This window comes from Patagioenas fasciata, chromosome 5 (genome assembly GCF_037038585.1).
Source record: "Patagioenas fasciata isolate bPatFas1 chromosome 5, bPatFas1.hap1, whole genome shotgun sequence".
NCBI classification, from domain to species: Eukaryota; Metazoa; Chordata; class Aves; order Columbiformes; family Columbidae; genus Patagioenas; species Patagioenas fasciata.
In genome coordinates this window covers 45,994,022-46,008,700 of record NC_092524.1, presented here as the reverse complement: position 1 = coordinate 46,008,700, position 14,679 = coordinate 45,994,022, and the positions used below count along the sequence as shown (strand labels likewise).

Below are 14,679 nucleotides of genomic sequence, written 5' to 3'. Positions count from 1 at the left end.
CAATAATACATTATTTGCAACTCTTCTGGAGAGAGTGGGGTTGAGGAACAACCAAATAACATTAATGAAATGTCAGGTTACATAAGGGGGAAGGAATTACAGTTTAGTGTTCAATCTTGAGTTCAATAATTTAAGAAGACACTAAGCAGCCTCAACAGTGAATTAACATCACTTTCCACACCTGATTTTTCAGTTTTGGTTTTGCCATTAAAAAAATTAATGAGTCCCATTAATCTCACTGCAAAAAGATCAACTAGTCCTGTCCAAAAATCTTTGTAAAATTAAATTCATGAACTGAAAGCACCACTTTGCTAGGAAGTGATTAGTTATATGGTACAAAGTTGAAAATTATACATTCCTAAATGTATTCAGTTATTGGTACAAAATTTTAATGGATACAGTTAAAAATGTGTTTCAACAATTACCAAATTTAAAGTGTCAGTGACCTCAATATGACACAAGATTTTTGCAAACTTAGCTTCAAAGCAGAATCCTAAGATCAATTTGCCAAAAAGAGATTTAAAAAAACCCCACAACTTAAAATCAATTTAAAGCATGCACTTCAGCTTTGTTCTTGTAGCTGGATCTGTGCAAGCTGACCCTAAAACCATGGAAAAGCCTCAGTGAATCTGATCAACCTGCATGCATAGCTGAGGGCCTTAACACCTGTGCACATTTAACCTTAAGCAACTGGATTGTCCCTAACTTTATGCGTATGAACAGTTACAGCGGTTTATTTGAACTACTCACATTTAGGAAGTGAAACATGCAAACATTTTGCAGGCATTTTGCCTCCACTGTACACATAAAAAGCACACAGCATTAAAAATATTTTTCACCTCAAAAGCATTTCAGAATGTTTCCCTCCAATGGCCCATACAACCTTATACTGGAAGATCAAGCACAGGTAGCACAAAACGTGTAAGTAAGTCTAAGTAAAGGGCAACTACATACCACTACAGAAACAGTTTTGCAGCTTAAAATATGTGGTAAGATTGAAACAGTCATAATTCTTCACTGATCAGACAGACAACTGATACACTTAAGAAACCTAAATGAAGAAATCACTGAAGAGGCTCATCCTACAATGTGCAATAAGTAAATAGACTGTTGCATCTGACAACAGGCTAGATGAAATCAGAGGTACCCACATGCTGAACTTTCCAAAACAATTCTCCAGAGATCAACAAATCTCCCAAGAAAATTAAATTCAGCCGGGAATTAGACTTTTCCCCAACTAACTAATTTACTTTCAAAAAATTACGATTTGCTATGTCTCAACACTACACCAACATTTGCTACATCGACGACCACTGGATAAAGCAGCACTTCCACACCTGACCCATGCCATTCCTGGACTTCCAAGGGTTGTGTCCAAACCCTTCAAGTACCATGCAAATGCGGCGTGCTTATTAACTGCCCTTACTCAGAGACATCGGCAACACTCGGTACCCGCCGGCGGTCGATCGCCATCGCTGCCGGTCGGGGCGAGCGCGGGGGCGGCACGGCCTTACCTGGGGAGTCATGGTGGAGGGGTCCGGCTGCTCGCTGCCATCGGCCTCCTTGGCGGCCCCCTGCACAGGCTCGGGCTGGGCAGCGGCAGGCAGCGCCAGGGACGGCTGGGGTGGGGGGAAATGGGCCTGCGGTGGCTTGGCAGGGGGCGGGATGGAGGGGGCCAGGCTGGGCTGAGCCGGCTGGGAAGGGGAGGCCTGGGAGGAGAGCAGGTAGGGCTCGGGGTGCGCCATGTAGCCCTGGGCAGGAGGCGGCAGGTAGGGCTGGGAGGAGGTGGCCGGCGGGGGCTCCAGGTAGGAGGGTGGGGGCTCGGAGAAGGAGGGGGGCGGCTGGGAGGCCTGCGCCCGCGGCAGGTAGGGCTGGAGCGGCGGGGACTGGGCCGGGGGCAGGTAGGGCTCCGCCTGGGGGGGCGGCAAGTAGGCCTGGGAGGGGGGCAGGTAGGCCTGGGCGGCGGGCTGCGGGGACTGCGGCGGCGAGGACAGCTCCATGTCCATGGGCACCGGCTCGGAGGGCACCGGCTCGCCCCAGTTGCCGTGCCCGCCCGGCGGCTCCTGGCCATCGCGATCCCGGGCGGCGGCGGGCGGCTTGCGGGCTGGCGGCGGCTCGCGGTGGGCGAACTGCTTCTGGTAGCTGCGCACCGGCGGCGGCACGGACGGCGGTGGCTGTTGCCAGTCGGTGAAGGAGCCGGGCAGCGGCGGCGGCGGCAGCCCCGGAGGGGGCGGCCCCGGCGGCGGCGGCGGTCCCAGCAGCACGGACTGCAGCTGCTTCTGGTGCATCTGCTGGAGTTGCTGCAGCTGCGCCAGGTGCTGCTCTTGCAGGCTCAGGAACCCCGAGGTGCCGGTGGGCGGCGGGGCGGCGGGCGCGGGGCCCAGCGGCGGGTAGCTGGGCAGCGGCATCGGCGGGACGGCGGGAGGCGGCACGCTGGGGGGCGGGATGGGCAGCGGCGGGGGCGGGATGGAGGTGGGCGGCGGCGGGTAGTGCCCCGCCGCCCCGTACAAGCCCCAGGCCGGGTACATGGCGGGGCCGCGGAGCGAAGCGCGGCGCTTCCACAGGCCGCGGCGGCTGTGGCGCGTGCGGCTCACAGCGCCTGCGTCGGGCGGTGCACCGCCCTCCCGGACAGTAGAGTGCGCCCGGGGCGCTAGAGCGTCGAGTGACGCCCTCATCGGGCCGTCGGCGCGCCGCCTAGAGAGGAGCCGCCGTCACTGCGGGAGGGAGCATAGAGGGGGCGGAGGCAAGGACAGAGCGCCGCTCCCCGTTTTCGCCCGCCTCCCGTCGGCTCGGAGGAGGGAGAGGCGGGCCGCAGGAGGGAGCTACCGCGGACCCCGGTGGGGGCTCGATTTCGTGTAGGAAGGCGACAAGCGGGAGGGTGCTGGCGGGTCCTGCGCGGGCCCGCAAGCGCCCCTGCAGGGCTGGCCCGGCCTCCCGCGGGCCGTGGTGCTCCCGGGGCGGGGGCACCGGTGACCTCGGTTACACGCTGCGGCGGCGGCCATGTTCCCGCTGCCGCCCCAGCTCCGCGGGGCTGCCGCGATCCCGGTGCCGGTGACCCGAGGTGCAGTGGCAGAGCCGAGCAGTTGTCAGCGACGCGGGAAGGGGCTCGCGGGAAGGGGAGCCCCGCGCGGGTGGGGGATGCTGGTGATCGGCCCGAGATGTGACCCGAACGGTTTTGTTTCGTTCTCAGTAAACGCGCTCGTGATGAACCTGAGAGGCAAAAATGAGAACGGAGGAGCGGATGCATGAAGCTGCCTCCATTACAGAAGCAACTGCACTGGGGAGCAGAAAATGCTGTTTTCTTGTATTTCCTCTCTTCCCCCATTCAAGTATGAGTTAAACATGCAAACGTGTTCTGTAGCCACTTGGCAAAGATGTACGCAAAGTGCTGAACTTCCACTGTAAGAGAAAAGACAGGAGGGCTTGTGCGTGTGATCCTTTTCTGCTTAGGGTGGTGCTCCTGTAAGATTTCTCTTGCAGTGAATGTGACTTCAACACAGCTTTCGTACTTTTAGCCCACATCTCTACCGCGTTGTACATGTACTTAACATGTATTTCCCTGAGCTCTTTGGGCCAGTTTACTCACTAAGCTTTTGAAAGTCTGTCCTTTCAAAATAGGGAATTCCTGTTGCAAACATCCTTTGATTTATCCTCCTGATTGATTCACTCAACGCAAGTTCTCTTGCAATCAGTTTACCCAAGTTTACTTCCTGCAGGCAGGATTCTCTCAGTATTCTTGCTGTTTGTTGTGGTTACTCAATATTGTGAAGAAACATGTTACTTCCCTTTTGACTACACCTATTCCACCATTTTCAGGAGCAATTGTTTTCCAGCCTACATTAAGGAGGCCAAAGTGTAACTTGACAGATGTTTTTGTCAATACCAAAATCTGTTGTGGGCAGCAGTAGTTGATGCCCGCCAGCCATGACACATTTGCTTTACCCAATGTTACCTTGTCCTAAAGCAACGCTGCTAACCACATTATGCTCTTTTACAGTCTTTAATACTAATTATGTCATCATGCTGGTTTTAGTTAATTTTTTAAATAGCTCACATTCTTCCTGCTTCTAAATGCTATTCTACCATATTTCAGTTATCCCTCCATTAACCAGTGTCACATTCTGGATCAACAGCTTAAGTTTCTTCTCTTCATCTGGTGGTAATGCTGCAGTAATCTTGGGCTGTCTGGTGGCCCCCTGAAAGGAGTAGAAATTATTTTCTTTCATTCTTCTCATAACTTCAGACCTTCTTTTTACGGCATTTCTGATTGTTTTCTGAAGCGATGGAAACTGGCTACAGCAAGAGACGGGATGTTAGCGGGGAGGCTGGATACCGTAGAGCTTAGGAGAAACATTGCAGGCATCTGTTTAATATCTAACTCATGTGCAGGTTTAAACCAACTGTCAGAGTTGGGTCAGGAAAGAATTTCTCTTCTGGTTTGGGCTGGCAGAGTTCTGCATTTGTAGGAACATCAAAGCATTCTCACTTTAATTATAATGATCTTTCTTCCTTTAGCATACTGCAAGTTGGATCGGAGGCTGGGATGCCACGGTGTGCATGGAGTAAATACCTCCCCGCGAACTTAAATTCCCTGGGACTGCAGGGGAAGCACTTGTGTGCCTCTTCTGATCAGGCTTTTTGAGTGTATCCCCAGGTGCTTCTGTCTTGCGAATTATACTCAATTTATGAACATTTCCTAATGGCTTTACTCACTGTCAATACTTTATCCCTGCTGCTCGTCCTCCAGTCCTCTTAATACTTCTCTAGGAATTGCCTTATGCTTATTCGGGTTCCTTCTCCTATTAGTAAAACAAACAAAGGAGATCACAAGGAATGTTAATTTAAGGAGTAAAAGATTTTGGTAAATGCTTTGATTCCGACCCACAGTTCATGCTGTGTACATGTATTTTGCTAGGTCCCTCCAATAGGCATTCTGCTGGCAGGTAGACATTTCCCAAATTCATCATATTGCTGTGCCTTTGACCTCTTCTCCAGTACCAGAAAGACTTCTGTCAAATATTGCCATGAGTGTGCATTTTTTTCTTATCCAGTCTCCTTCAGTTTAGGTTAATTCAAGTTGTTTGTACACAAAGAATTCTAGTTAACTCTACTCGAAGAAGTCTTTCAAAACTAGAATTATTCTGAAAGTCATATTACACAGATCTAATCCTACAACTGTTTCTCAGTCTTTATTTGACTAAACATGATCTTCAAGTGTTCATGACTACTTAGACATTTAACTTCAAGAAATGTGACTTGGACTGAGAGAAGAAAACTACAGATAGTATTTTTGAAATGTACAGTTATACACAGAGTATAAAATCTCAGGGTTGTTGGCTACCCTCTTCTTGGCTGGAGGTAGAGAAGATAAACTTCAATTGTGATACCTTGGAAGGGGCTATGTTTTGAAAGTGTCACTACGTTGTTATTTATGGGATTAGTTTAGTAGATGTGCCTGCAGCAAGCAAAGAGATAGTATGAGGGGTAAGACTGATGCGTTCCCAAAGTTTCCTACAATATCTGTAGAAGTAGGCTGCTAGCAAGGGAATTATTAGCATGTCAGGGCATTTCTCAACAACAGGAAATGATTAGCAGACAAGAGGTATTATCGTCACTGTGCTGCCCAGCATTCCGACATCTGGGTTCAGCTATTCTCTGCAGCCTGCACAAGTGTAAGGCACCACAGGATAAAAGCTCTATTAAAGTTTAGAAATTTTCTTATTTATAGCCAGAATATAAATTTTCAGTCTGCCTCTTTACTATACCCCCACTCCAGCATTTTGGCCAGGAAGCACACTATGGCACATTGGCCCCTGGTGACCCCCATATTGTCTCCCACCTCTCAGTCTTAAGACAATTCTCCTCACTGCAGAGCAGAGATCAGAATAGCAAATTATATTGCTAAAAATTAAAGAGTAACAGAGAAAATATGAGAATGCAGAGTTAGAGGTTTAAAGTATTTCTTCCACTGCAATTCTCCATGTGGCTTAACCACCTCTTTTCCCTCCCTCCTCTGACCTCTTCCTTCCGTCAGCAGATGCTGCAGGTCTCCATGAGTCCCTCTTGATCCATAGCCATTGCTCCGTTTGCCCCCACTGCTCTGCTCCCAGCCCACATTAATACCTGTCAGATCAACACCTTCCTGTCAAAGTTTGATACCTTCCCCTTCTTCTCTGACACCGAACAAAAGCGATAAGGTTTTGAGGTGCCAGGCAAACGAGAGGGAGAGTTCTGTCCTGACCCAGCCATGCCCTCCCACTGTCACTTGGCATATGTGCAAAAGGACTCAGTACAGACACAAGAATCTGAGCAGGACACTGGACAGTTGAATAAAACCCCATCAATTCTGAATTAAAATATTCCAGAGAAGATTTCCACTGGTCCAGAGAAGGCACATTAACTGGTGGGTATTTGACAGCTTTTGTCCAGAACATAGATCTTATTTTCTCGTTGGACAGGTGTGATGGAGTTTCCCAGAGGAATACTTGTCCTGCTACAGGTGCAGCAATAAGAAACTTCTACAATTTCTGTGGTTTCAGTCTCAGCCAGAGTTGCATCACTAATATTTAATTCAGAATGCTGAAATCACTTTTTCCAATGATCCCAATCCAATGATCCCAATGAAGAAGGACTTAGGTATGTTCTGGACACTGCTGTCCTCTCCTTCCCATATGCTTCTCCCAGCTACAGGTAACTAGGCCATGTCAAAACAAGGATGAATAAAACCAGACTCTTCCAAGTGGCATCTTCTTAGAAGAGTGAGGCTGTGAAGTCAGTCCAATGTCACCAACAGTCCTATGAGCTGAGTCCCAGCAAAAAAGAAAGCAGGAAGTTTGGATCCAGGAGGACCCTTATCCTGGCTCTTAGTCCCGGCTTCGATGGTTAGAATCGAGGAGCTCCGTAATCATCTGGCATCCTCTCAATATTGTATCTGAGAAAGAAAGAGGGAAACTTATGAAGACAACCTACACCACATTGCTCCCGTCCTCATGCAGCAAGAGGCTTACAGAGAGACTGAACAGCGAGAAGCTTTGTTGCATTTCTGTCTACAGCTCAGATCACCAGGAACAAAAATATTACTTCCGAAAGCAAAAAGCCTTCATAAGGCTTTTTGCTGTTATCCTTTACCTCAAACCCAGAAATCATGCATATAAAAACCACACCATCTCCAGAAAAGGAAAAAAATCAGTGGTTTTGTAAGATCTGACTTAAGATTTAAGAGCAGACCACTATTAATAAAACTTTGGCCAGTCAACTTACAGTTCTTGATGACAGTGAATAAGGGGCAAAGATGTTTTGAAAGAAAAATCTTCTGAGCCACATCCTAATTATAGATCAGTTAAGACTTTACGTATTTGTAGGAATCAACCTCCTCATTTCTGAGATACTGCTCTGTCCGCGTATTACTAGACTCATTGTCCCCACTGCCAGCACAATTGCCTCCTTCTCAGTATCTCTCCCATCCCATCTGAAGACTTTGGCCCTTTTCTCTCCACGTCCTGCCTTCTCTCCTTACCATGCTACCAAATATCTCTACCATACTGTGAAACAATTTGGCATAGGTTCTATGCAAGATAAATCTTCTGGGCTGTACATTATGTAGAATATTAAAACACTGGATATGACAAAGTTGAGTAAAGTCTTCTTAGCTTAGGCTTTACAAGTGCTTTGGAAGGAACAGGAAATTAATTTAAGCAAATATTTTTATAGCAGATCACTAGTCCTATTGCATATAAAAAAATAAAGTGAGCAAGGACTTGCGGATACTGAAAAAATATATTGCACTGAAATTGCTGCATTAGCATCCTTCTGAGTTGGTTTGGTTTTTATTGAAGAAGTAAATTCAATCTCTTAGCTGAGGATACACAAAGCTACCAAATAGAACAAGGAAAAAGAATGGTTCTTTTCCTCAAGAACCTGGAGAATTCCTGGTAGCCCTGATGCTGCTGCTGTAAGCAAAACTGATCTACGGAAACACTGGCGTCAAGGAAACTAGTTTTCCAGGTAAAAGCAAGTGAACATGTAGACTGCAATGAAAGTGGTTCTGTGACCTGTCTCCTCCCAGCAGCAGTTGTACTTCTGTGTAGACACCAAGCCCTTTACTGCAACCTGCACTACAGACAATGCAAGAGAGACGTACATGGTGACAGAGTCCTGGTCAGTGTCCTTCCTGTCAGGGGTCCCTTACCTGTGCCGGGAAATATACATTATAGGCACCCCTGGGATTTTTCGTATTCTCCGCTTGAGCTCTTTATCTACTGTGGCCACAATGTAACATTTGTGCTGAAAAAAAAAAAAAAAAGAGGCGAGTCAGATTCAACACCAGTGAACAGGAGCAAAAGAGACAAAGCTGAGCAAAAGCTTCTACTCAGTCAGCTGATTTAACACAAGAAGGCTGCAAGTCCCTAGCAAGGCATTACTAGGACTTGTACAGAACTCCAGCAGATGAGAAGCATCCTTCTGCTCAACCAAACAGACTTGGAGAAACATACAAAGTCTGTCTAGCCTTCCCAGCTGACAGCTTTCCCATCCTAAGTGCTCCTTCATGCTGTCCTATACAACAAGAACGCTCAGGGAAGGCTATACCTTGCTTCAAATAAAGTTGTGCTAGGGACTGAAACTGCCCCTTAGTGAGATTTTACAGTTACTCTGTGGGAAATTTAAGTTATCAGTAACTAGGAAGGTTCAGGAATTTTTAGTATGTTAACATAATATAGAAAATTTAAGAAATAGAAATACCTGAGTGACCCTCTGCACCAAGCAATCATCTGCATAGGTTCCTTTGTGCATGCATGGCAAGCGTTCAAACCGAGGGTCCTTGGCAATTCTGTGAGGACACATAAGGCAGCATCACAGCAATCAGACCAGAGTGTATGTACAGCAACACAGTGTGGAGGAAAAGGAACGCCCCTTTCTGTGATCTGCAGCATGTTATTCTCAAACAAAGGCTGAAGGGATGCAGTGTCTGGTACACAACAATGAATTGAAATGAGGAGCAAAAACAGAATGCAATTTGTCTGGCTAATTATTATAGGTTAAGTACTTGTTATTTGGATTCAAGATCCCTACAATGTTAGGCTCTTGCCTAACAAAGTCATTTGAAACAAGTGGGAAGAACTGTGGGAAGAACTAGAACTTCTGGTATCTCTTAATTCGTATTAAGGATATAGGAACATTTCACCTCCTCTCTGAAAGGGAACATCAAAGCTGTTCAGGGGGTGCACCCAGATACTTTACAACACAACAGACCAAAATAAGAGCAATCTATCTGGCTAGTACACCTGGAGAGCATGAACTACATTGGACTGGTTTTGTACAGACCACACAATAACCTGGCTCTAAATTATCAGTAAGTGCTACCTATTCCTACAGGAATAACATGAGGCATGAGTGAATGGTTCAATAAGACTTGGGTCACTTCTTTATTTACTTTTAGAAATTTCTATAATTAAAAAAAAAAACCTATCTATATATTGAGAAATAGGAGGAGGTATTAAATTGAAAGTCTTAAGGGGAAAAAAGGTTTACAAATCAATAGTGTGCACTCATACTTAGCATTTAGAATTTTAAAAAATAATCTAAAACTCCAGCCATTGCACTGATCTCATGTAGACAGAGAAACAAAACCAAGTTCAAGACTCTGCAAAAACCTAACCACGCTCTAGTGCAGGAGGACCATCATGGAAAGTGCTTTTCATTTATTAAAACATTAGGTTATAGAAATGGAGAACATTCTGCACCTACCTTAAAGCCACGCGGTACTTCTGTCCTAGCTTCTCAATTTCACCCATTACACAATCTGTGATACATGGAATACCTACATGCAAACAAGGCCTGTATTAAAACCAAGCAGTATTTCTTCACAGACCCCTATACATTGCCTGCATGCCAAGGAACGATCATGGAACTCTATAACATATTACTTAATGTTTAAAACTTACGAGAACTGATAAGGTTGCAAAGTGATGAAATGTAGAGCCACTGAGTTTGACCATGCCATGATAATTTTAGATTTTTACGTTAATGTTTCTTCACCTTTGTTGATATTAGCATTTAAGACTGTTGTTTGACTGAAACCAGAGACAGTTCCAGGGTTACCACAGCCATGAACAATGAGCTCGATGGTGCGGTATAACGCTGATAAAGCACACCACAACACTATGTGCGGCAGAAGAAACTGCAAGTGATGCAGACACTTACACTTGGCATAGAGACAGTCCATCATTGACTGCACTAGGTCCAGCTTGGCCTTGATGGAGAAGTTGATGAAGTTAGTGTCAACCAGGATGTGATATGGGGGGCCCAGCTGTGTATTATACTGGAAGAACAAGCAAGAGGGATGCTGGGGGCTGCCAGAAAGACAAAGAATACAAATCAGTCAATTGCAGTTAACAACATATCTAATCCTATAACTTGCATTGAATGAAGAAAGGGTAACGAGCAGAAACAACACAAAGCAGCGTGGGACTGTAACCTGCCAGGCTTCCCACTGCCCTCTAAGCCCACCCCCCAGGGATCGGGGCACCATTTCCTACTCTCACAGCTTTGCTCAGAACCGTCCTTGGTGGCAGCCTGCAGTATGGCCGGCCCTACTTCCCTCCCCAAAGCGCCGGCAGCACTTACACCTCCCGCTCCTTGATGGCACTCGGGTCTTCCTTCTTCTTCACGGGGGCCTTGGCCCGGTCTTTCTCCTTACTGCAAGAGAACATAGTCACGCATTGAGGGGACGGTGGGGAAGGGAGGACAGGGCGGAGAAGGCCGGGCCGGATCCCCTCCCGCTCCTCCCCAGCGGACACGGGGATGGCCAGGCCGGCGCGGCCGGCTGCGGGAGCCACCTGGGACCAGGCCCAGCCGCGGCCACACTCACATGCGCTCGTCCCGGAGGCTGATCATGCGCTTCATGACCGCGTACTTCCGCGCCTTCTTCTGCTTCCCCTGCAAGGAGACGGACATGCAGCCGCCATGAGCTGGGCAGAAACCGAGACCCAGGCCCCAGCGCAGCCACCCCCCGCCCGCACCCCGCTCACCATGACGCCGCCGCTGCTGCTGCTGCTGCTGCTGCTACTTCCGGTGCCGCCACAACGTGTCACTGCGTCCCGCCCCGCCGGGAGGGTGCGGGAGTGGTGTCACTTCCGGCTGCCAACACGGGGCAGCGGGAGCTCGTATCTGTCGCGCGCAGCAGTGGGCCTGACGCCGCGGCCGCCGCTGGCGCCCTCGGTAACGGCGCCCTTGGTAACGGCGGTATCCGCGCCCTCCCGCGCCTCGGGGGAAGGGCAGGGCGGGCTCCGGCGGGGGGAACGGGTCTCCCGGGGCGAGGGAGCTGCAGCCCTGCCGCCGCGCAGCGCTCGGGCGTCCCCCCCGGGGTGGTGGCCTGGCCCGGCCGTGGTGGCGGCGGGGGCTCGCGGGCGGCCCGGCTGCCGGCCCGGGGCGCCCGTGCTGGAAGCCACCCCGGCGCTGCCTCCGGCAGGCCCGGTGCTACCGCGGCGGGAGGTGGCCACCCCTGGAGTGCGGGGGCGGGCGTGGCCGGGGCTCCCGGTGAGTGGGAAGGGCTGGCTCTGCCTGCCCCGCGGCGGCCGACGGGTTTCTTTTTTGATTTCGTTGTGCCGTTTACATGGCGCTGTCGGGGTACGGGTGGCACATCGGACGGGTAGCAGTTGGTGTCTTCCAGATGCAACCAGTGTTATTTGGTGTGCTGCTCAGAAAAAAACAGCTGTGCAGCCAGTCAGGTACTATGCAGGAGTTTTTTCCTGAAGCGTTGGCATCAGTAGAACTGTGACATGTAAGAAAATTAGACTGAAAGGAGAACTGAGTTGGTTAGGGAAACCATGGCTGAGCTTTCCGCCTGAGTGATCATACCAGGGTTAATTGTTGTTTGGGGAAACGGTGGAGCTTCCCTGGTGCTGCTCAAGTCACCTGAGTGGTTTGGGTGAAGAAAGTAATTGAGGAGGAAGGGAGTGATATGCTTTCCCCAGGGACATGTAGGGTGGTAAGTGGCTGAATGTTGTTCTGGCTTGGGATGCAGATCTGGTGTCAAGATGAGTGTGGCGTGAAAGTCACCCTCTGGCTGGCATGCTGTGTTTGAGGGGGACAGGAAGAGCTGCTGGTGGTTCAGTTGCTATGAGAAGTCCATAGATGTAGGCAGTTGCCAAACATCTCCCATATCTTCTTTTCCTGTTAACACTATTTTATTTGGCTTGTGTGTAAATGCATATGACAAACTCCAGTCCTGATGAGAGAATGACTGTTTTGTGTGGATTCTGGCCATTGATGTGGCTTTTGTCCTTGACAGCTGATACTGGAGCCTGCTCAGTGCCTTTTGCGCTGACTCTTCAGTCGTCTTTGGTTGTATTTTAAAGTTAGGTTCCTATGGGCATTCCTGTTTGTTGGTTTGTGCATATTTTACTTAGTATGAGAATATACCATGTCTTTTCACTCAAAAGTGAATTTTCATCTTGTGCATGATCTGGATCGAGAGGACATTCCGTACAGGAATGAAGGGTCCTCTGGTAATGTTTTGAACTGATGTTTCTTCTTAACTTTGGAACTTGTCAAGGGAGAGAAAAAAAGGAAGTTAAATTTATCACTGCACACAAAAGAAGACCAAGAGGCACAACAGATTTCTTAGGACCTCAGTAAATCAATTCTGTATAGCATGTCCCCAACTGGCTTCGTAGGTGTAGCCACCTGGATGTGCCGTTGCTGTGTTATAATTCCTTTTGTTTGTGCAGCTACACTTGCATGTCCTTCTGGAGCTTTGCACAGTCTTTCTTGGGCTTCACAGCAGCACTAACACAAACAAAATGTACTCCCATTACTGGCCTTCCTTTCCTTGCTGACTTCAGAGAGGCAATGGCACTGATACAGTTTATTTTATTATTCCATGCTGTCTATCCTGATTATGCCAGTACTTCTCCTTGAGTCAAGCGAAGGTGAAGCTTTCCAAATCCCGATTTTCCCTGCAGATGGCAGGAGACCGTTGCTTGCTCTGTCCTTGGATCAAGAGCACTAAGACCTATCAGGCAATTCAGCATTTTTTTTCCAGCCTAGCTGTGATGGTACCTTGTATTGCTGATTTTCAGAATTCATTTCTCAAATTGTTAGTTGGCAGTTCTTAGCACAGATACTATTTTAATTTAAATCTGTATTCTGATAAGTGAGTGGCAACATATCTTGGATACCAGCTATTTGCAACTAGATTCTTTACCCTGATGTATCCCAGCTGCAAGTGCATTGTTAAAGCTGCTGGCAGCGAGTGTGCTAGAGGGAAGTTGATTGTATGACAGTCACTTCATCTCTGCTGGCCACCTGATTGGTGTCTCATTTGCCACTTCATGCAGAGATAATAAAATGAGAAGTTGCTGTGCTGATTGAGGGAGATAACTAATACCCTGTGTCCAGCAAACTCTGAAATTCTGCAACGCAGATCAAGAGGCTCAGGCTTCAATTGACTTAAAACCTCTTGTAGTTGAAATGATTGATCCTTCTCTTTTTATGCTTTTGAGAGAGAGGCTGTGTGACTTGTGGTATGCTTTACAGAAGGGAAGGACTTATGGACTGAGGCAGAAATAGCTTGGGTAGATGAACCCACAGGGCCAGTTTTGTGTTGGTGTTTTTTGGTAGCATGAAGAGGCTGGTTCTCTGAGGTCCTGGAGGGGGATCTCACAGATTCTCAAACATTGATGAGTTTGTGAAATTGCTCTGCTGAGTGGGCAGGAGCCACACACCTTTCACAGCCAGGCCAAACTGGAGCAGAGTTTCAACCAGGCATTTGTAGCACATCTTGGATATGTACTGTGAAAGAACTAAAATGTCAAGGAAATTGCTAGGTCTGTGATTCTTAATAAACAGAGATATGAGTTTAGAAACCTGAAGCTTCATCTAGGAGGACAATGAGAACTTATGGCCTGGGGACTGCAATACTGTTCACTCAAGCAGAGGAAAGAAGAAAATAGTTGAGTGGGTGGGATTTTCCTTGAGATGTAGGGGAGGAAAAGGCAGTGAGAATCTGGCTACTTATGCAGCACAATCAAAGAGCTCTGCACAGACTTACCTATTGTTTTTCATATGCGTTAGAAAGCTTGGTGGAAGTGTGCAAAGGTGGCCAGATCTGTATGATTATTGGAATGGAGGGAAATAGAGGCATCTGAAGAGGAATGCAGATGAGGAGGGAATAAGGAGGAAGTGGCAGCTGAGACTGTGGTGTGGCAGGCAGGAGTAGCACATCGTGTACATCCCCAGGAGAGGTGACGGTCTTTACAGGCACCTGTCGTTGTGGGCCTGTTAATTTCATTCTCACTCCTTTATATAATCGGTGTTCTGAATTGGTAGATACTGACTGTGTGGGCTCTGTGGCTTTTCTTCTGGCATATGTCCTGGTTTTTGTGGGCTGCATCAATCCTTGCTGTTAGATTTTTTTTTTTTTTTTTTTTTTTTTGATCTCAATCCTGACATTAAACTGTAATTTAGTGGATAGTGCTGCTGAAACTGAAATGGCTTATGAGGATACTGGTTTCCTGAATACCTAAAACAACAGCAGCAAAAAACTCAAACAAAACAAAACCCCGAAACATGACCTAGTTGGCTTCGTGGCCCAAGAACTTTCAAAGGTTTTTTCTGTTTTTTTTTTTTCAGTTTTACTGTAAATATCCCTCTAGATCTGGGCAAAATCAGTTTGAGAAT

General features: G+C 47.8%; 3 protein-coding genes across 14 annotated transcripts in view; 1 reads left to right on the top strand and 2 right to left on the bottom strand.

Moving 5' to 3' along the window:
• YLPM1 (YLP motif containing 1) overlaps window positions 1-2,595 on the bottom strand; it is a 52,139-nt gene extending 49,544 nt beyond the window's left edge. For all 7 annotated transcript variants that reach the window (XM_065840250.2, XM_065840245.2, XM_065840247.2 and 4 more), the window contains exon 1: window positions 1,515-2,595. In XM_065840250.2, coding sequence (XP_065696322.1) covers window positions 1,515-2,528 — 1,014 coding nt within the window. In that variant the 5' untranslated portion in view covers window positions 2,529-2,595. The remainder of the gene's footprint in view (window positions 1-1,514) is intronic.
• A 2,569-nt stretch (window positions 2,596-5,164) lies between these two features.
• Window positions 5,165-11,129, bottom strand: FCF1 (FCF1 rRNA-processing protein). Its single transcript, XM_065840157.2, has 8 exons — window positions 11,028-11,129; window positions 10,868-10,935; window positions 10,624-10,695; window positions 10,201-10,349; window positions 9,745-9,817; window positions 8,740-8,827; window positions 8,189-8,283; window positions 5,165-6,931 (listed from the first exon to the last, which is right to left on the bottom strand). The coding sequence occupies exons 1-8, from the start codon at window positions 11,028-11,030 to the stop codon at window positions 6,883-6,885; spliced, it is 597 nt and encodes a 198-aa protein (XP_065696229.1). The 5' UTR covers window positions 11,031-11,129; the 3' UTR covers window positions 5,165-6,882.
• AREL1 (apoptosis resistant E3 ubiquitin protein ligase 1) overlaps window positions 11,109-14,679 on the top strand; it is a 23,327-nt gene continuing 19,756 nt past the window's right edge. For 3 of the 6 annotated variants that reach the window (XM_071809431.1, XM_065838523.2, XM_065838520.2), the window contains exon 1: window positions 11,121-11,232. The gene's annotated coding sequence lies outside the window, so the exon portion shown is untranslated. Of the gene's footprint in view, window positions 11,233-11,383; window positions 11,536-14,679 lie in introns of those variants that run through there. The other 3 variants (XM_065838521.2, XM_071809430.1, XM_065838522.2) reach the window with 3 other exon arrangements.

Bases quoted from the DNA above. Each gene is read 5' to 3' on its own strand.
- FCF1 (XM_065840157.2), bottom strand. The intron at 8,284-8,739 runs GTATTTCTATTT...TTTTTTTTTCAG, and splicing joins TGGTGCAGAGGGTCACTCAG to CACAAATGTTACATTGTGGC. The intron at 6,932-8,188 runs GTAAGGGACCCC...TTTCTTTCTCAG, and splicing joins ATGTATATTTCCCGGCACAG to ATACAATATTGAGAGGATGC.